Genomic DNA, 22,168 nt, shown 5'->3' on the forward strand with positions numbered 1-22,168 from the left:
TGAAACATACAGACTTATAGGAGTGGCAGATATTACACAAGTAATATACGACTGTAAGTTGTGAAGAGTGCCAAAGGGAAAATTGGATTGAGGAAGAGGTGATAATGGGTTTTGGCCATGGCTATTTAAGTGGGTGCCATTTCATTAAAGCTATATTGGGGATACATTTTTTATATTGAAACTTTATTGTTTTTGTTTCTCTATTATTTGTTTAGAACTTAGGTAGAACCACAGATGAGCAAACTTGCTTCATTGGATGTTGAGTGTTAGGATAGTCCCCAGGTACAGTTTGAGAGTACGGCCAGAAGGTGCTCAGTGTTGTGGAGTGGTTCCGAGAAATGTGCCATCATTCCGTGATGGGCTTGAGATTCAGCTGAGGCAGCTATAAGACGAAGGCAAGTTCACTTAAGGTTCACTTAGGTAGGGAACATTCTTACGAGGGTCTGCTTGCATATCTAGGAAAGCTGTGGTCCCTAAACTGTCCTGCAACTTTAATAATTTTTAGGTAGAAATGTATAGGATATGCATCCTAGAAAACTCCATCCATTTCATTTCCTGAATTCTCTAAAATAGGTGTACCATTCATCAATGGAAAAAATATCTCTATTTTATTCTTACAGTGGAAAAATTAAAACATAATTCACTATGATAGACTCTGCAATATTTCTAAAACGCCAAGAATCTAGACCAGCAAGGCAATTTGACTTTTAGTTATATATGACACTCATCCGAGGTCTACGGTATGATTTGTATTTGAGCATCAAAAGATGTCATAAGTACACAGCTACTTTCATAAATCCAGAAAAAAATCTTTCTGTCATGTGGAAAAAAACAAGTTTTATTTTTCATCCCTACTATATTTTAAAGAGCTGTATTTCTTGCTTTTGTGGTAAGTCTTGGTGAAGACTTTTTAGTAGTGTAAGTAACTGAGAAATATAGTTCTTTTATAATATAGCTCTTTATTTACCCTTTTTTTACTATAAATTCATTATTTTGCTCAAATCTTTAACTCTCTTTTTGTCATTCTTGCTACTATTCAAAATTCTACTGAAATAAATTTCTTAATACAAATTTTCACCTCTTTCTATTCTCAATCTTCCATGGTAGTATTTATAACAAAGACTTTTACATATTGAAGATAAAGATATTTGCTTTCATTCATTCAAAGTATTATTATGTGTCCACTATGGGCCAAGTACTGTTCCTAGGTTGGAGAAACAAAAGTGAACAAAACAGGTAAAAATATATGCTTTCATTTACTGTCCTTTATGCTGTGGGGAGACAGACAATAAACACAATAAATAAATAAATAATATTTTTGCATTTAAAGGTGATGAGTCCCACAGAAAAAAACATATATCAGGGTATATGAAAGCATATAGTTTATTATAGAAGAGCTTTTTATGACAGAGACCAAAATATATTAATTGAAAATCTTATAGAATTCCTAATATAAAAACAGAATTATAATGTTATTATTCAATTTTATTTGTTTATATTTAACATCATTTATTGGTGGGACACTGTGTTGGACACTTTTGTATAGAAAATTTGTTTAATTCCCAATACAACCTCTTGAGGTAGGATTTGTTACTAGACATATGAGAAAACTCTGATAAGGAGAGATTAAATAATTCACCCCAGTGGGTGAAGCAAACAAGTGGTGGAGCCAGAATTCAAGTCCACATTTTTTATTCCCAATCCTCCTCTTCATTCCTGTATCTAATACTCCGAGGAGTTTATCACAGCACTCTATCCTTTGCTTTATCTAAGGTGGTATGAAGGTTTCAGATTTTGAAGTCCTTCCAATAAAAATAATACATGTTCAGTTATAAAACAACTTTCATATAGTCTAGCAAAGTGACTTCTGAGGAAATATTCTGCAGATCTCTCAGGAAGAAGGGAGAGAGGGAAGTGACTCGGGGTTCAGAGTGTATGCATCCAGTTAGCACTCACTCTTTTCTAACTTCTCTTCAGCAGGCCTGCAACTCTCAAGTTTAGTTGTTGTAGTGGTGGCCAGGTTAAATGTATTCTCCCACTAAAAATATAGCTTTGAAATTGTAGGAGTAATCAGGAGCTCTCATTTCCCAAAGGGCTGCTGTTGGCACTTGATAGTCCCGCAATTGCTGGTGCGGTTGACATAATTGTTCGGGTAGTTTTTATTTCACATACACAGGGTGTGCACCTGTTGTCGGACCAGCTAAAACCATTCTCGCCCCTTGGTATTGGGCCATTCTGCTGATACAGTGTGTTATAAATATTACAAGGACAGGAGCAGTTTGTATTACAGGATAATACAACATAATTTGACGGACAAGCTCATTTCCTATTTATTCTCTGTAGTCTGAGACGTGAGTTAAAATTTCAGTCTCTGTTGTCAAGGTTATTACAAAATATGGCCAGTAGCTACACTTTCTTTGGAATATGCTCCATATAAGATATACTGGTAAGAGCTGCATTGCTCTTGTTTAAACTGATCCTAGTTGAGGGGCAAGGAGGGGTGGTATCTTTCAAAATAATAATAACTTGAAGTTTGAAAATACACTCTCCTCATGTGAAATCACTGCTCTGCTTGAGCCAGCTGTAATAGAGAGGAGCATCCTGTGATTACGAAAGAAAATAATGTGAGATGGGAATTTTGGACACTGTGTGTTTTGCTTGAGTGACACTGATATATTTGGAAGCATCTGTCTTCCCCTTTCACCTAGACGCATGTTTGTTTATTTTGGCCTCCTCTGGGCTACTCGTTCTCTCTAATGCCTTGTCCACAAGCTCTACCTGTATTTGGGTTCAAATACTCCTTCTTATAAGTTTATCATTACCAACAATTCCAACATTTGCTGGGGAATCATGTCCCAGTTTGCAGTTAAATTCTTGAGTTTAAATAGTTTCACTATCAATAAAAAGCAATATCTTCTTAACTAGGGAAATGTGTAATCATGTTTTCCCAACGTACCATGCATAGAAGGTGTGATTAACTAGTGTTCTGTTCCTTTCCATTATATTCCTCACACGCATATTAAGCATCTATGTTAGCTAATGCCAGGCAGAGCTCAAACTCAGAAACGCTTTTGCTGACTCTTTGCTCTTCATGATATATTATTATTTTAAAAACACATATATAGTGCTACCCATATGTCAGGCACGGTTCTAAGCACTTTACAGAGATTAACTCTTTAATCCGCACAGTACCCTTAGAAGGGAGTATTGTTCAAGGTCACACATATAGTGCTGGTGGAGCCAGGGGATTCAGACCCAACAGTGTGGCTCCAGAGTTTGTGCCCTCCTGCACTACACTATGCTTTGTCTATTCATTTTCAGATAGAGATAATTTATATGCATTGAAAAATAGGATATAGTTCCTGCCCTCAAAAGGTTTACAATCCAAATCCATTACTTCTTTCTTTCCATACATACCTTCAAAGGTCTTGATAGAGCACTACAGCTCATTAATTTACTAGATACCTTCATTTATTAAGCGTTTACTGTGTGTGCTGGAGACACACAGACAATGCAGGCTGCCTGTTAAGGAGCTGACATCAGGGAGGAGTGCACAGTTCCTCTGGTAAGTGTTAATGGAAGGATGTATTTCAATTAAAACTTTCCAAAGGACATATGTTTGATTTGGGGTTTGCTAGATGGACAAATGGAGAAAGAGGAAGGAATTATAGGTGGAAGGCACAATGGTATATTTATATGAAGGAGCAGAGTGGGAACGGGAATGGAAATAATTAAGAGTGTGATATGACTCTGGTCTTATCCAGATAGGGTCTAAGTTTGAACGGTCTTGTATTCCTTGACAAAGATGTGGAATTGATTCTATCAGAAGTGGGAAATAATTAAGAAATTTAAGTAGTGAAAAGACATGGTACATATTGTGTTTTAGATCTGTTAAATGGACTGTTTGATTCAGAGCTGCCAATGAAAGCAATTTGGATTCTGAATTTTGTTTTTTACCTCTTTCACCTCATCTTCCTCCTCCAACTCATTTGTCTCCTCTTCTTTGGTCTCTCCCATTTTTTCCCCTAACCCCGATCCAATCTTGTCTCCCCTTCTAGTGATAAAAAATGTCTTTACTTAGGGCCAGCCTGGTGGTGTAGCAGTTAGGTTCTCATGTTCTGCTTTGGCGGCCTGGTGTTTGCCAGTTCAGATCCTGGGCGTGGACCTACACACCACTTAGCAAGCCACACTGTGGCAGGCATCCCACATATAAAATAGAAGAAGATGGACATGGATGTTAGCTCAAGGCCAATCTTCCTCAGCGAAAAAAAAAGAGGAGGATTTGTGGTGGATATTAACTTAGGGCTAATCTTCCTCAAAAAAAAAAAGTCCTTATCAAGATTTGATCTCAAATTTTCAGGAGTATACCCAGTATCTGCCGTTATACCTTATAATGAATTTAAACATCAGCCTTCTTTCGACTTGTCAATTCAAGGATTCCCCTTTGTTAATGGAATTTCAAACTTCATTGTGAGAGAGAGGAATATTTATTTGGAGGAGCAATAAACTATTGAACGAAGAACCTAAAATTATGATGCTTTTGTTGTTCTCTTCTCAACGAAGATCCATCCTGCCTCACTGAGATGCATTTGACTTTTGCTGTGTCCTAGTTGAGAGAAGCATCAGCAATGTATATCTCCAAAGAGCTCTGAGATTCCTTTTGAACTCTACCTCTTCCTGAACGTGTCCTTCCAGCACAAAATCCATCTTCTCTGAGTCTGTTTCCTCTACCGTGTTTACCTAAAAGAACTGTTAAAAGATAATGCAGCTGGAGCTACTTTATAAAAGCACAAGGCAGATGAAAGGCAGTGCTGTTAATTTATGCTTTCAGCTAGAGTGGAGCTCTTCATTTCCATGAAGCAGTATTCCTCTAGGAGCTCTATTTAATGGCCTAAAATTTTCATCTTTCTGTAATAGTGAGAAAAATTCAGTTCACCTTCGGTTCTTGCATATGAGGTCACTTTGTTCTTGTCAGCCTTTTAGAGAATCTCTTTCATTTCTGGAAGGAAAGGCTAACTTTCTAAATGGCCCTTGATTTGCATGAATGATGTCCTTCAAGGAAATGTGCTTTGTTCCTCTCGAATTTTTATGCCTTCTTTCTTTCTTTAGATTGAAGAATCAATTGAGACACACTTTGTCAGCCATGGCAGAAGGGCCCTACTCTACAGGCCTCCTTTCTACAGCAAAAAGGAGCTTCGACTCCTCCAGCACATTCTCACTCAGCATCGCTACACAGTTGTCATCACTGAAGAAAGACTTGATGCTGACCCTGGCCTGGGACTGCTAGAAAAAGGTCAGAATAAGAAGTAATTACCAAAGTTGCTTGACATGTATTGTTAAATAATTTCTAGAATGTGCTACTATCTTCCTCTGAAAAAATTCACAGAAACAAATTTTTACCTATGATCAACTTTCTTGCATTGTAGAAAACTTGGCTCCTTTTCCACTTCCTCTGTTTTTCTTTAGCTACATTTCTTTATTCCTGAGATGATTTTATTTATATTTTTGTAGCATTTTGGAGTTGCATAGTTCATGTTTAAATGCTACATAAAAAATGTTTATGTTTATGAGCCTGAATACATGTTCTGCCCGGCACCAAACGGCTCCATATTTTAAGAAAATTGCCACTTCATCTGACTGCAAGTAGAATGTGCTGGAAATTGTTTTGAGGAGCCGGCTTAAATGTGATTCACATATTGGCTCTCAATGTGAAAGAAGTATGGATATTTATTACACATGCCATTACTAGTCAAGTACTTTTATTTCTATCATTTGAAGTGAAAAATAAGAGGTAGGTTTTTAAACAAGTTATTTGGAAAGAAAGTTGAGTAGATGTTGGAGGTCAAAAAGGGCAATAACATAACAGCTAACATTTCTTGAGCAACTAACCATGTGACAGATACCATTCATGCCCTCATTCAGTGAGGACTGAAGCCCCCTGAGCACCCTAAGATTAAGAAATATTAATTCCCTTCCTCCCACCATATTCCAGAAGAAGAAGTCGAGGCTGCAAGAAGTGAAGCAACTCACTCTTATCTTAAACCTGGGGTGAGGGAAGGGCAGGGTTGGAACCCCTATGTTCTAGCTCTTATTTCTGTGCACTTCTTCTTCACCTCTTTGTTGCTCCAGTCTCTCTTTTGGCCCCTTATCCAGCGCTACTCTATCATTGTTAGAGCTAGAAGGATGTGGAACACTCATTCAGCATGAGCCAATCAGATTTTTCTCTTTATGATTGCACAATATATCTATTTTCCTATTTAATAAAAGGGAGGAGAGGAAAAGCAACTTGAATCAATGGCTGATCTCAGTGGTTTCCTTTGGGAGAAGATAGTCAGATGCTAATGTCACAATAATTTTCATTTTTCATTTAAATTTTGACAATCTTGCCATCCTCAGAGGACTTCTTCAGTTACATGTCTTCCTTGCTCTTTAAAGTGCTAGTTAATGCTGGTGAATGACTGAGATTTCTGGAGACATTTAGCCATGATCATCCTTTACCACGTTCACCTTTTACCATGTTGGCAGTAAAGTTAATAGCTTACAGCTAGCAACTAACTTAAAACTTGGCTAGTAGCTAGCAAAGCTCTCAGAGAATAGAGCCCCAAAATATCCACTTTGGTGAAAAGAAAGGTCTTAAAAATGTGCAGATTGTGGACCATGCAGGGCAGGTCCAGGAATGCGATTTGCTGGTCCTTGCCCCTCAGTGGAAGCATGGAAATACAGAGCACTGGGCTTCCGGAAGCAAATGAGAAAAACAAAAGGGAAGGTGGAAGCTCCGGAATATCAAGGAGGATTGAAAACAAACTTTGCAAACCTCATTGGGGTTGGTTCTATTGAGAAGGACCAATTTAAAGTTCTGGAATGCACATAAACGATAGTGTCAGAAAACCATTTATCAGAATAGCTGTCTGTGTAAAGGAAAGATATAAAGAGTTCAGTCTCCCACTCATCCCATAAAATATTGTAGCCCATCCCCGATCCAGGTGATGGACTGTGTAACCCCGGCATGCATGCCAGGTGAGCTGTGCTCCTAGAGTCGTGCAAAGCATTGGCCCTGATAACACACCACTGTTGTCTGAAATTCCTATGTTCCTCTGCATTGCAACTTCAGTTTTCAATTTTCCCCAGTTGCAAAGCAGAAGGAATATGTCTCCCCTTTCCCTTGATGTCCTTGGATCAGTTTTACAAGGAAAAAGAGGATTACTTTGCAGCTTCCAAATACCCAGGAAGTGCAAAGATAGCCCAAAGGCAATAGAATCTGGCAGCCAAAGCAGTTGCTGGGCCCCGTGGCACAAGATAACTAGATGGTGTCACCAGAATTTGTCAGTGTAAGTGCTGACTTGGTTCCCCTTTCCCACATTCCCACAGTTTTTAAAACATCCACTTCCCAACTCTTTCTTGGTATTCTTCTACTCTGTATAATAAGATATTATTCCTGGATAGGCCTCAAGAAAGGGTAGCAATTTCACAATTTCATGAGTGTGGAAAATTGATTTTTGGTTTTTCATTTGATTTTGCAGTTTTCACGGTGAGAGCAATGTGCATCAAATACCTGAAATGAAAAAGTTCTGTGACCGGAATCTAACATTTCCTTGATTATCCGACATAAAAGAACACCACTTTCCTATTGCAGCTTATTTTTGGTGGCTACAAATTTAATCTAAAAATTATGTTTGAATTGAGGCACTCACTACAAAAAATATTTTCTGGAGATTTGATTCTTGTCGAATTCGTTTGTTTAGTCTCACATATTCACGCCATGCTTATTTTACCACATGTGCAGCAGCGGAAATTATGAAGCTATATTGGCATGTTTAAACAATCTCCCCAGGTTGAACAGCTTGGGGGAAGTAGAAGCAATTCAGGCTGATCTGGAGACCTACCCCACCTATCATTCACTTTATTATTGCAGTTTCTGCTGTTTGCTAACCTGAAATTAGAATATTACATTAAAAATAAAACAGATACTCCCACAAATGTTACTAAGTGCCCAGGTGCATATTTGACACATTTGTAAAATACATTCTTGGTCATAGGAAAATAAATATAAAATGCATTTTTCTTATTCTACCTGTGTATTCCACCTGCTTTCTGCTCCTCTCCTGACCTGACTCCAATCGCGTCTGTTGACCTCTTTTTGTGCCATCCTTTGAAGCACAGATGGCCTCTTTCCAGTTTGGGGCCACTTTTTTTTTTTTTTTTTAAGCTGTTGAGGCCAGAAATGGTTAAAAATTAGAAAAAATGAAAGAGTCATAGGCCAGGCTGGCAACATTCCACTATTAAGCATAATCTGTTCTTGTACAGTAACTTTGGGCTTTATGTTGTATTTAACTTTTCTACTACTTCTTTAGCAAACATTTATTGAAAGGAAAAGCAAAGCAGTCTGGGGTCCTTAATTAGAATATTTTTTCCCTGGTTAATTCCATCCTGGTGACATAACAGAAGAGTTGGTGGCTCTAGCAGGAAAGACTATAGGGCCGTGGATATATGGCCTTGAGCAAGTTAAGTTCTCTGAACCCTGGTTCTCTCATGTGTTAAAGGCAGTAATGCTGTTTCCTTCTCAATAGTATGTGGTGTGAATTTAATCACTTTGTGACCCCCATCAGAGTTCTGGGAGGAGACTAAGTAAAGCCCAGCCAATAGTTTTCTTATTCAGCAGCCTGGGAGCAGGGCCCAGAAATTTATATGTTAAAGACGGACACAGATAATTCTGGTGTATAGCCCAGTTTGGGGAACACTGTCCTAAGAAATATACTATTGGTGCAAGGAATAGCAATTTTTAGAGTTAATTTTGGGAATAAAACAATGCAAAATCTGTTGCTGTAATGCCATCGCACTACCTAAGATTTAACTGTATAGGTATTTACAAAGATTTCATCCGTAAGCTGATTTTGAGAATAGGAGGACAATCGAGGGCAATTGTCTTCACAGATTCAGGCGTACAAAACTTAGCAGAGTGTAAAACATGTACTTTTACGGTCATTCAGTCCCTTGCTCTGGAAAAGTATATCTTATGCCCCTGCATTTGTAAGAACATATAATTCTCTAAAGGAAAAGATAGAAGCACTGACCAATTATTCCTTTTCCTAGCATCTAGGTGCTATTTAGCAAATCAGTGCTTTAGTATGGAAGAGTATAGTGGCCTGAGAGAGAGTAGATGTTTTCCAAAAGTTCTTACCTCTTTTCCATGGTAGCATCCAAGTAGCGTGTGGTCCAGAAGACTTTGACTCAGTAGATTTTATCATAGGGTCAGAATGATTTATGTATGCTTGAAGGGTAGTGCATATTTAGCAATCTTCTGTCCACCTCTGTCTACTTTACATTTTCAAATTAAATGTATAGGTAGTTCATATGAAAAACAAATGTCAACCTGCTATCTAAGTGACGGAATTGGAGTCAGTTTTATGGTTTCAAGTTGCTCTTGTTTTTGTAACTTGGGGTTTTACATAGAATGGTGTTTGAAGAAATACAAAAAGTGAAAGACCATACGGATTTTCTTGCCAGGGGTCAGCAAATTATGGCCCACTGGCCAAATCCAGCCCCATGCCTGTTTTTGTAAACAAAGTTTTATTGGAACGTGGCCATACATTTGTTTTTGTACTGTCTTTGGCTGCTTTTGTTCCACAATGGTAGAGTTGAGTAGTTACAACCGACACTGTGTGGCTCTTAAAGCCAAAAATATTTATTGTTGGAGCCTTTCCAGAAAAAGTTTGCTGACCCATGTATGTAGACTAATTCTATGTCACTTGATCCCATACGAAGCTGATGATTAAACTCTAGGATGGAGACAGTTTAGTTTTTTAACTTATACCAAACCTTATTCAAAAAGGATTTTATGGTTTACAATAAAACACACAGTAATAAAATTACCAAAATGGAAATATAAAATTAGGGCTCAAACTGGATATTCCTCTTAGCTACCACAGTTTAGGCTTAGTTTTGGCTTGAACCTCCAAGTGCCCAGAGCAACAAGGGAAAGAACAGAAGTTTTACTCTGAGGAAGAAGGGAAAACTACAGTTCCCCTCCTCTAACGTCCCACATGCCCAAGTAGTGTGTGTGTGTATATATATATGTATATATATATATATATATATATTTTTTTTTGCTGAGGAAGATTCACCCTGAGCTAGCATCTATTGCCAATCTTCCTCTTATTTTTTGTTTGGGGAAGATTAGCCATGAACTAACATCTGTGCCAATCTTCCTCTATTTTTTTGGACATGGGACACCTCCATAGTGAGGTTGGTGAGTGGAGTAGGCCTGCGCCTAGGACCCGAACCTGTGAACCTGGGCCACTGAAACAGAGGAGGTAAAACTTTAACCACTCGGCCAGGCTCCCAAGCAGTATATTTAAAACAATTTTCTCAAAGGGATTATTAAGTAGACAACACTAGGTTATGTAATGGGTCAAGGACCAGAGCAACATCTGTGTTGCAAATGAAGTGGATGTCATATTTTGGTTCGTACAACTTTCCAACTGGAGCTGTGAGAGTAACCTGACAGTGTGGTATAGTGAAGGCATTTCTAGAATGGGCTAGAGTTAATACCATAATAGATAGTATTTATCAATATTTGTATTGATATTAAACTTGATATATTGTGTTCTGGAGAACTGTATTTTAAACAGTGTTGCTTCACAGCTTTTCCTCCCTAATAAGAACACCGTAATTTGCTCTACTGTGTTCTTGGGAATCACTATTAAAAGATACAGTTATACAGCAAGAGATACAGATCACTACTCAATGTTGTGGGAAATACATAAAAAAGAAAAAGCCTATTTGCTTCCCTGTGTATAATTTGAGATTTCTTTCCTCCTATACTTTTATTTAAGTTCACTTGTACTCTTAAAAATGTCCAACGCATCCATGTATCCTTTGAAATTTAATCTAATTCTGAAGGTTTATTTATAATGACTACTTGCCAAAAGCTGTTTCTGAAGTTTGTGTGGAAAAGAAACATCTACTAGACACCAATCTTCACTTTTGTAATGGAAAACATATTTCAAATTTTTCTTCCTTTTATTTGTATTCAAAAAGAAGCCATAAGGAAGTCGAGATTTAAATTACCCATAAGTAAGGAGAGCTTAATCACAATAATTGCTTTTTCGGGGAGAGAGTAGATTGTGGTAATCAAAAAGAATTAGCTTTGGAGTAAGATGGAACCTGGGTGGGAGCCCCTGGGGTTACCTTTTAGTGGTTCTATTACCTTGGGCAAGTTACTTAACCTCTCAAAGCCTTAGTTTTCTTTTCCTCAAATTGATTGTTTTGAGGTAGTTCTGAGAATGGCACATCGTGGACGCTCCAGAAATGAAGGGTAATATTGTTATTTCTGTCAAGAACTAGTTACAGAGAGGAGATTGGAAAGATTCCTTTGTGGAGAGGTCTATCTACAATGGGTTCTATATGAAGTAGCATAAGGGTGCTGTTGCCGAGTATTTTGGGTTAAATGAACTTGATAGGTGATTTCAAGTCACTTGCTCCCAACTTACATGTTCTCATGGAAAGGTCTGTGTTGTAAATTCTCCTGAAATTCCAACACACAGTCCCATGGATCATTCCATTAGGAAAAAAAACTTTACTTATAAAAAATCTATTAAGCTCCTTGAAGTCAGGAACCATGTCTGTTCTGCTTTTGACTTAAAACCGTGCCGCTCACATAGGGATACACAATAAATATTTATTGGATACATGAATAACGAAGATAAAATAGTAGACCAATATTTGGGTCCCTTTTATAGTGAACTACCTCAGAGAAGTCACATTAAAACTTAACTGATAAACCTTTTATTTGTATATAAGTTTGTAGGAACATTGATATTCTGTTCATGCTCAAATCTGGTCTTAAAAATAATGTGACCACAAATACAGTAGTATATAGGGCTAATTCTTTATGCATCAAATGATTCTACACTGTTGAAGTTTTTAATGCTTTTGTCCATTTTCCAGAGTTTGTCTCTTCTCATGCTCTCCAGACTCTCCTGTCACATTTACCAGTGTTTCTTGGCCTGTTGGTTTTGGGGGGAGTGCGGCTGAGTTTAGTTCTAAACATCTTCAACGTCAAGTGCCGTGAGCTTTTCATCTGGATGTGTTTAGCAGAAACTGGAGCGAAGGCAGGGGCCAGGACAGGAGATGTAGATTTGTGGATTATCTGCTTAGAGGTGATAACTGATTCACTGAAAGTCTAATATTCCATAAGACAATGGAACACGTAGTGTTACCTAAAAATGCTGTCCAGTTAAGGAGGAGGAAAAGTAAGCATTTAGCTTCTGGAGCCTGTGAACATAGAAAGCATTAAGGGTCAAAAATCCCATCACATCATCTAGGTCCTGTTTGCATCCTCTACATTACGTTCTCTAGTTCTTTTCTTAGCATAGTGTAAAATACTCACTTTTATGCTCTTCCAATCCCTTGCTTTGGAAAAATATATTATACGACCCAGGATCTTTATAACATATATATCTCTAAGGAAAAAGATAGAGTACCATCGAATTATTTTCTTTCATATCATCCAGATACTATTTAGTAAATTATTGTTTTAGTTCATAGAATGGAATAGTGGCCTAAGAGAGAATAAATGTTTTCCAGAAGTTTTTAACTTGCTCCCAGGGTAGAGTCTAAATAATATGTCATTTAAGAGACTCTGACACAGAGTCTATTTTATCATTGGGTCAGACTTATTTATGTGTGCTCAGAGAGGGCATATTTCTACTGTTGCAGCAGGAACCAGAACTTCAGCAGGAACGAGAAAATGGATTGTTCCAATTGAAAAGGATGTTTCTGGGAGGCCCTGCAAGTAGTTGGACCGATATTTTCGTATTCCCACTGTTTAACAGGATGCTTGAGTACAAGATTTATTTGAAGTAGCTCTAGAAGGCGTAACTAGGACCAATTTAAGGATGAACATTTTATCAATCAGAGTTATCCAGCAATGGAACCGTCCATCTCGAAAAGTAAGTTTTGTTGGAACAGAAGCAAGTCAGAGACGCCGCTGGGTGAGTTACTTTATTACTCAGGAGAGTGAGTAAAATCACCACCAAAGTCTTTTCCAAATGTGCACTGTTACATTTATACAAACAGAATGAGAGAAAGCACGACAAGATTTTAAACTTCTGTCATTCTAGGAATTCCTTTTCTTTAGTCTTTGCGCTTAGTCGCATTTCCTATGGGCAGAAGAGAGGAATGGGAAGCCAAGAAAGAGTGGAGAAACATGGATCTGGAGGCCAAATTGGAGATCGTCCTTTTGGCTAGTGGTGCATGTTTATAGCAGATATGCTTCTCCCGGTCATTTAAAACTTGAGAGCCTAATGAACTCCTCTTCTCATTCCTTTTCCCCTCCAGCCCCGCACCAGCAGCCCCGCTGCTTTCCTGAGTTTAATATGCTGTCTGACTATTTAGCAGGAAGACCAAAGAGGAAAGGTCACGTTTAAAAGGCAGAGTGTGTTTTCCCTTGTCAGTATTTTGCCTAGAACACATTTGACATACGTTTTTTATTATGCAAGTAATAGGTTTTGGGCGGTATCAGAAGTGCTTCTGTGCCCTTAGTTAATCAAACTGAAAAAAAAAAGAAATTGAATCAAAGAAACTTATAAGCCTGCACCATTCTATTTTATTGTATTATGACACACGTAATTGTGTGTTCAGTTTTGTTGTTATTTTCCTCAGTGCTTATAGAATTGCTGATGTATTTACGACCAAACAGAGTTTGTTCTTTAATTGGCACACTAGAGCCGAAGGAATGTTTATTTAACCTCAACTCAGTTGCGTTGTTTATACTACAAGGATTTGAGTTCAATTTACTTTAGTTTTTGAAAGTCTTTTTATTTATAAAAGTTGAGCTTCAAGTGACCTGCCCGTTCTGATGTTTCTTTTACCCTCCACTGTGCAAAGAGCACAAAAAACCAGTGTCTCATTTTTACTCCAAAGAAACTAAACTGCTTCCTTAAGTGGGTTAGTTCTTACAATTGAAAATAGTAACCAGATGTTTACTGAAATCCCTAGCATTTCTCCTTCAAGCCTAGCTTCTTTCTAATTGTTTGATCTTTTTAAGTTTCATAGAAACCAGATTGGGTATTTGAATTTTCCAAAGCTGGGAAATGTTTAATATAGCTTTGAAGATGCTTTCTCTGAACTGTTTTTTTAAAGGCACTTTTTGCTACTTTCATTTTTTAAAAGGATACAGCGTTGACATTTTTACAAGTAATTTATTTCAGGTCATTGTTCTTTTCATATTTCTGTAGAATTGAAAAGACTTTTTTTTTTTCCTAGAAATTAGATATTTTTGTTTGGTTTTGATGCAGACTAAACTATACCTTGAATGGCAGATTTAAGTTTTAAAAAATAAATAATTTTTGTATTATGTTTAGATGGAGGAAAGACTCCGGGAAAGATAAACAAACTGCTTCATATGGGACCTTTCAAGTGACAGAGTGTGTGGATTCACTAAAAAGCAGGCTTGGGGACTCCAGATGTAGTGTGTTTACTATGCTCGTGTCTTATCAGATTTAGCTGCTTGGAATATTTTAGACATTTTCCTCAATTTGGGAGGAGTTTGGGAGCATCTAACCTATTTCAAGACCACCTCTTAATTTTTGTACCACTTTTACTTTCTATTCTCCATATTGTAAATATTGTTGAAACCTCCAGAATCACTTCCTTTTAAGACTTGACTTTCCCTAAATTAGTTAATACTTCCCTCTGGATCTCCTCTATGATTTTTCATCATCTTTTTAGCTAAAGTTGCTTCCTCCTAACAGCATCTCTTTGTGGATGTCCAAAGTACAGAGTGGGAAACAAAGACTTAAGGAAAAGTAGACATTTTTTCCTCAGTAATCTCTCTCTAATTAACCCTCAATAGTCTGACTTTCACCACTCCCCACTATACCCCCTAAATTTAATTATCGTTTCAAAATTTACCAAGAAACTCCGTTTCGTTACAAAATTCAGTCATTATATTAATGGCTGCATAATTTTTAGAAGAACAGATTTGAGCAAGTTATGTAAAAAATTTAAAAAACTATAGATTAAACTTTAACGTGAATTCACTGAGGTAATTTCTCAATTTCCTTGATCTTACTCTAGTAGTGTTTCCCAAATTTGGTGAAATGTATGAACCAGAGTGGAATAAACACCTTTCCTAGCACTGAGTGTGTGCTACAGCGTCCAGAATTTTCTTACGAACTCTTTTCTCTTTAACTTCCTTATTGCTGCCCTCTCCTGCATCTCCCACCTTTCTGACCCCTCTTTCTTTATGTCCTTCCTCCAAATGGAGGCATTCTCCAAGATGTTATCCCCCATTATCTTTTTTCCCCTGTCTTAACACTGTTGCAGATTCGATAATCTCCTCCCGGGAACAGATTGGTGGTTGCCAGAGGTGGGGATGGGGGCGGGGCACGGGATGGTGTGAGGTGGTCCAAATGGGTGAAGGTCAAAAGGTACAAACTTCCAGTTATAACTAAGTTCTAGGGATGTAATGTACAGCATGGTGACTATAGTTAATAATACTTTATTGTGTGTTTGAAAGTTGCTAAGAGAGCAGATCTTAAAGTTTTCTCATCACAACAAAAAGAGCTGTAGCTATGTGTGATGATGGATGTTAACTAGACTTATTGTGGTGATCATTTTGCAGTATATACAAATATGGAATCATGTTGTACACCTGAAATTAACAGTGTTATATGTCAATTATATCTCAATTAAAAAAATATCTCCTTTGGGGATATAACCTCTAAACGATGTCGAATCCTAATGTGTCTCTTTAGGGAGAATTTTGAGGGAGTCCAGATTTTACAGGCACCTGACAGATGTGTTCATTTGTGTATCCACTGCCTCAACATGTATAGAACTGAACTGATCATCTTTCACCCCAGCAATATCTGTGGATCTTGCCCACCATGTTCCTCTTATAGTACCACATTCCCTCAGCCTCTCAGGCTCTAAAGCTCGTCATCAGGTCCTCTCTCTCCTTCAGCGGCAACACACATCAGGCACCAAGCCCTGTAAAGTATGCCTCCTCTCTGCCATGGCTTCACGTTCCTTACTGTTACTGTGCCTCTCTCATGCTGTCACCATTGCTACAAAATACTCTGCCAGCTGCTGGCCCCTTCCTTCTTCAGTACAACCCCACCACAACTGCCACTTTAATATTATATTCCACAAGCACAGCTCTGCTCACATCACTTCCCTGTGCAGAAGTCTTCACTGATTTCTCATTTTCTCCTAAACAGAGAAATTTTTTTCTTAGCCACATATTTCTTAGCCCGGCGTTCAAAGCTTCCCACACCATGGTGTCAGATACGTCCACATCCCTGCTGTAGCATGGTTCTGAGGTCTGTCCTCACACTCAAATTACCCAGGGAGCTTAAAAGGTAGAAAAGCCAATGGCAAGGCCCCACTTCAGAAAATTATATCAGAATTTTGGGGGTAGAGATTGGACCTGGGCATCACTAGTTTGTTAAAAGCTTCCCAGGTGATATTAATGTGCGGGCAGGATGGAGAACTACGGTTAGTCTACTCACCTTCACCTGATCACGTTTCAAGGCTTTCTGCTTTGCATTGCTATTGAGGTTTTTGCCTCCTAGCACTCCCTCCTTTCTGCCATTTCTTAAAATCCAAATTAATATATAAATTCCCCTCAAACTAGAAACGGTAAACAAGTTCTCTGAGACCTCATCACACATTATTCACACATCTCTGATGCCTGGAGTATGCTTGTTGTATTCTTTATTTTTTGTTTGTTTGATTTTTGTTGGTTCATCTCATCTCCCTTTCTATATTAGAAACTTCTTGTAAAGCAGGGAGTGCTTTTTCATCTGTTTGTTCTCTATTCTGCATAGGGCACTGCCTTGCATATACCTAGTAGATACACAATTAAATGAATGAGCAATTGAAAAAATAAACCTGCAAATATACTGGTAAAAGAGCCGAGTCTTTCCTTCAGATATTTAGATACCATTTGCTTTTTTGAAGTTTAGGGAAGAAATAGTGAGTGTAATAGGAAATAGCTGTATGGTAGAGCAGAATGAAATGTGTTCCAGGCTGTGTCTGAGCAAAACCAACCGAAGAATAGCACTCACATACATACTGCCCCTCATGAAGGTTCTCTGGAACCTTGTTTCAGACTCGGTCAAGCCAGTCCTGTCTCTGTTTTCAGAGAAGGAAGAATTCCACCAAAAGTTAATAACTTTTTAATAACGATAACTCATGTCAGCTCTTTCTCTAAGGAAAAATATGAAAGTCATATGTGAATCTCATCATCTGTGCAACAAAATGGTCTATTTAGAGCAGCTCTTGGAATTTCAAAAATCTGTTCAGCATTCCACTTTGTTATCACAGTGACCAAATAAAAGATTAAGGGGTGTGGAGGGCGGAGATGACTGTCAGGGGGTCCTGCTTCTCTAATAGCAATCTCTATATTTTGTAATTATCAGAAGGTAAAACGAATCCTTGTTTGAATATTTGCTTAAAGAACATAGTTTGGGCAAAGCTCCACCATAGTACCTACTGATTTGCTAGGACTATGATTCTCAGACTTATTGTGCATCAGAATTTCTGGAAGGCTTGTTAAATGGCAGATTGCTGCGCCCTACTCTCAGTAGATCTAATTCAGACAGAATGGGGAGGCGGGTAAGAAATAAGTTTCCGGATAATGCTAATGTGCTGGTCCTGGACCACGTGTTGAGAACGACTCTGCTAGGTACTTTATTACGAGTTTTCAGTGTTTCTTCCAGATGCACAAAGTTGTTCCTGTTTACTATTTAAGTAGTTAATGGCAAAACAATTTTCCATTTGCCTCAGTAGGACCCTGAATCAACCTTCTACATTGGTGAGAAGCCCCACTCTTAAATTTACATAGATGTAAAACCCATTAATTATGAGTCAACATGTAAAGCCTTCGTACTTGTTAGCTTAACTCTTTACAGTCAAGGCCAATCATCCCATTTTAAAATGATAGCAATAAGCAGCTGAATTTAAACTTTCTTTGGACATGTTGGGCTTGCTTGAAGATGGTGGGATCAAGGTAAAAATACATAATTTATCCCAAATGAAATTATATGCCCCCAATGAGGAGCGGGCTGGTACTGTGGAAAAGAGGAATATTGGCTTGGGTTGCATTGTCTATGTGAAACCATGACCAAGTTTCTTAATTTCTTTAGACTTCTTTCATTTTACAGAAGATGAAGATTTTTGCATGAGATGATCTTTAAGATTTATTCCAATTGGAAAATACATACAAAGAACAATAAAGAATGAGGGAGATTACCAATAAGGCCACCAACAAAGACAGTTAATTTAATATTTCTTTACAAATTTTGTTTAGGTTTTATACAATTTTCTAGTTTGCTTTTTCAGCGTACTGTTATATCAGAAACACATGCCATAAAAACTTTGTAAACATTATTTCAATAGCTATAAAATTATATTATATGGCTGTATTTAATGTTTAATTTAATTTCCTTAATCTTTCTCATATTGTTAGATATTTATGGTATTTCCAGTGTTTTACTATTGTAAATAATGTACTCACAAAATTTTTGTCTATAAATCTTTGTCTACTTTTCTAATTATTTCTTTAGTATAGTTTTCTAAGATTAAAATTGCTGGAATGAAGAGTGAGAATCCTGTTTGAAGTTTTTCATTCATGTTGTCAAAATTCTACCTGAGAAGATTAAAGCATGTCCCACTAGACATGCAAGAAATTTCCCATCTTACCAAACCTCGCCAATGTTAAAACTCTATTTTCTTTCTTTTTTGGGGTGGGGGAAGATTAGCCCTGGGCTAACTACTGCCAATCCTCCTCTTTTTCTGAGGGAGACTGGCTCTGAGCTAACATACATACCCATCTTCCTCTACTTTACATGTGGGACGCCTACCACAGCATGGCTTTTGCCAAGCGGTGCCATGTCCACACCCAGGATCCAAACTGGTCAACCCCAGGCCGTCAAGAAGCAGAACATGTGCACTTAACTGCTGTGCCACGGAGCCAGCCCCTAAAACTCTATTTTTTTAAGTGAGGTTGTTTTAAGAATGAGAACTTTATAGCCAGCCCTGATGGCCTAGTGGTTAAAGTTCAGTGCTGTCACCACTTCAGCAATCCCAGGTTTGTCTCCTGGTCATGGAGCACACCACCCATCTGTCAGTTGGCATGCGGTGGTGGTGACTCATGTAGAAGAAATAGAAGAACTAGAAGGATTTACAACTAGGATATACAACCATACGGTGGGGCTTTGGGGAGGGGAAAAAAATGGAGGGAGATTGGCAACAGATGTTAACTCAGGACAAATCTTCCCCTGCACAAAAAAAAAAAAAGAAAGAATGAGAACTTACCTGTTGTTCTATGGAAGTATAGCATGTAAATCCAAGTTCACAGCTGTAGTGTAAAACAGATTAAGTTGTTGCTGGATTTTGGTACTTGAATCATAGTAGGAATGCTGGGAATGCCAGAATGGCAGGCACATTCCGTGGTAATCTGAAGGCTCATCCAGATAGCCAACGTATCAGGAATCATGAGTGTTTGCACTTCCATTGGTTTGTTTGCTCAAGGATTCCTAGTCATTATTTGTCCATTTTTTTAGAGATAGCATATTAAGTTTTATCAGCAAGACCTTTTTTTATGTGGTGCCTGAAATCTCTAACTCAGAACTGTATACAGCATGACTATGGCATGCTGAGACAGATTTTTTTTCTTGTCTTATAGAAAGAAATCCTGTTACTTTGTCACACTGAGTATTTTACATCAATATTATATCAGAGACATTTTGAAGTTTAAAATGATCAAGATCTGGGTTAATTTTCTATGTATTTTCATTCCTATATAATAGTTAATTGGTATTTTCCTGTATTTTGAAAGACACACTATGTGTGAAAAGACTCAATGTCTGTTTTTTTCTCAGAGAATGGTATTTCTTGACTTGGACACATAGTCTAACCACATTTTTAGGAAATAATTTTTTCATTTATAAAGATGTTATATGTTTATGGTAGAATATTAAATCGAAATTTGCAAACACAAAGATGAAAGTGAAAATGACTCCAAATTCCATCACCGAGAAATAACACAGATAACAATGTTGTGCATGTTTCCAAGTATCTCTCTAAGCATAACACACACATGCACACACAAACACATACATGTGCACACACATACTTACCTCCTGCCCTTTTGCCTCTTGCTTCTTTATACAATAGTTTATCCTACATGTTTTAACAGATAAAATTTTAATATTTTGATACTATGATAATAAAAATATCACCATATCAGCACAGTTTTTAGCACTTTTAGTGTTTTTATATCACTAGTTTTAAGTTAGCCTCTTTTGAACCTTTACTAAATGCACTGTGCTGTGCACTTTATGTACATTAACTTATTGGATTCTCACTCCTAGTCCGTAAGGTAGGTGTTTCTCTTTTGCAGATGAGGAACTGAGCAGTGCATCTCACAAATGATGGAGCTGAGGGTTGACCCAAGGACTGTCTCTCTCCAAACCTGAGCCTTTAACCACAAAACCATACCAGTTTCTTGCAAGTGTATGAAAAATATTGCTCCATTCTTTTCAGTATTATAGCATATAGTATACCACAGTTTTTTCACTAAGTTCTTTTTGATAGATATTTAGAATTTCTTCCAACTTGTTATTATAAACTACAACTTTGCTACAATATTCATTTATATTGCATTTTGGAGATTTGAATGTAATGCTGAATTATTGTGAAATTATTAAGATTGTGATTCTCCCTGCAGCATTCCTCTACAAAAGGATGCTTGCTATTTTTACTTTCATCAACAGTGCTGGTCTCCATGGATCTTCAGTATTAAGTGTTATCACATTTTTTAATCTGATGAAGTTAAAAATGTCACATCTTTTTAATAAAAAGGAACTTTTACTTGCACATCAATTAAAAATATTTTTATTATACTAAATTCTGCTTTTTAAACTTAATGTTTTACCTTTAAATCTTGTATATAAAAGGGTATGAATAGGCAGTTTATAGAAAGCAAATACAGGGGCTTTCCTGGTGGCGCAGTGGTTAACTTCGCACGTTCCGCTTCGGCAGCCCATGGTTCACAGGTTCAGATCCCAGGTAGGGACGTAGACACCGCTTATCAAGCCATGCTGTGGCAGGCATCCCACATATAAAATAGAGAAAGATGGGCATGGATGTTAGCTCAGGGCCAATCTTCCTCAGCAAAAAGAGGAGGATTCATGGCAGATGTTAGCTCAGGGCTAATCTTCCTCAAAAAAAAAAAAGGAAAACACACAAACAGAAATATTAAAAAATAAAAAAAGAAAACAAATATAAATGGCAAAACAAAGAAAAGATCATCAAATTCACAAAAAGTTATGGAAAGACAATTTAAAGTATAGCTTATCACTCTATAGTCATAGGACTGGCAAAACCCAAAATTAGTGATATCACCTACTGCTGGTAGGAATTCTGAGAAAGGAAGCTCTCATACATTGCTTGGGGAAATGTGACATATTATAATCTTTTTTGGAAAGCAATCTGGTAAATCTATAAAGTTTAAAATACTTATACTTTTTAAGACAGCAGTATTATTCTTGGGAATCAATTTGATAGAAGTTAAACCATCAAAAATTTACATATAAATCTTAAAATTAACACAATGTCAATGAAATAGAGAAATGATTTTAAATAAGGGCAATCAAAATAAGGGAGATGAGATTACTATACAAATTTTGAGTAGTTATAATAATTAGAGAAAAAAATAGCAATTTATGTCCCAAGCGTCTCTGGAGAGATGGAAAATGAATGTTATGAGATTAGAGGAAACTATGATTTGGTAGAATTCTGTTAAAATATGTGGGATAAAATCTGCTTCTTAGATGCGAAGGAACAATACACTTATATCAGAATTATTAGCCTCAGGAGATGCTTCTGATATCTCCTTGGATTCCGGGAGCAGGACCAATTTTAAGTAAATTGTGAAGTGGATGAAACTTGTCTTAGGTGATAGCTCTGTTTACCCATTATCCAGGTCCCTCCTTACCTAAAGCACCCACTTTAGGGTCCCACACGTTTGGCCTAGCTGGTCAGGTCACACCTACCACTTGGGGCTTGTTGCTACTCACTCATGAAAATGTGCATTCCTTCATCATTAGTTTCACTGCTTAAGGTGCCACCGATTCTAGGAAGTGCACTTGTCGTGCCA

General features: G+C 37.4%; 1 protein-coding gene across 7 annotated transcripts in view; it reads left to right on the forward strand.

The window, feature by feature from the left end:
* The window catches only part of CPED1 (cadherin like and PC-esterase domain containing 1), a 272,369-nt gene that overhangs the window by 21,237 nt on the left and 228,964 nt on the right, over positions 1-22,168 (forward strand). For all 7 annotated transcript variants that reach the window (XM_070616405.1, XM_070616407.1, XM_070616409.1 and 4 more), the window contains exon 3: positions 5,110-5,293. In XM_070616405.1, the coding sequence (XP_070472506.1) occupies positions 5,110-5,293 (184 nt within the window). The remainder of the gene's footprint in view (positions 1-5,109; positions 5,294-22,168) is intronic.

Source organism: Equus przewalskii, chromosome 4, assembly GCF_037783145.1.
Source record: "Equus przewalskii isolate Varuska chromosome 4, EquPr2, whole genome shotgun sequence".
Classification (NCBI taxonomy): Eukaryota; Metazoa; Chordata; class Mammalia; order Perissodactyla; family Equidae; genus Equus; species Equus przewalskii.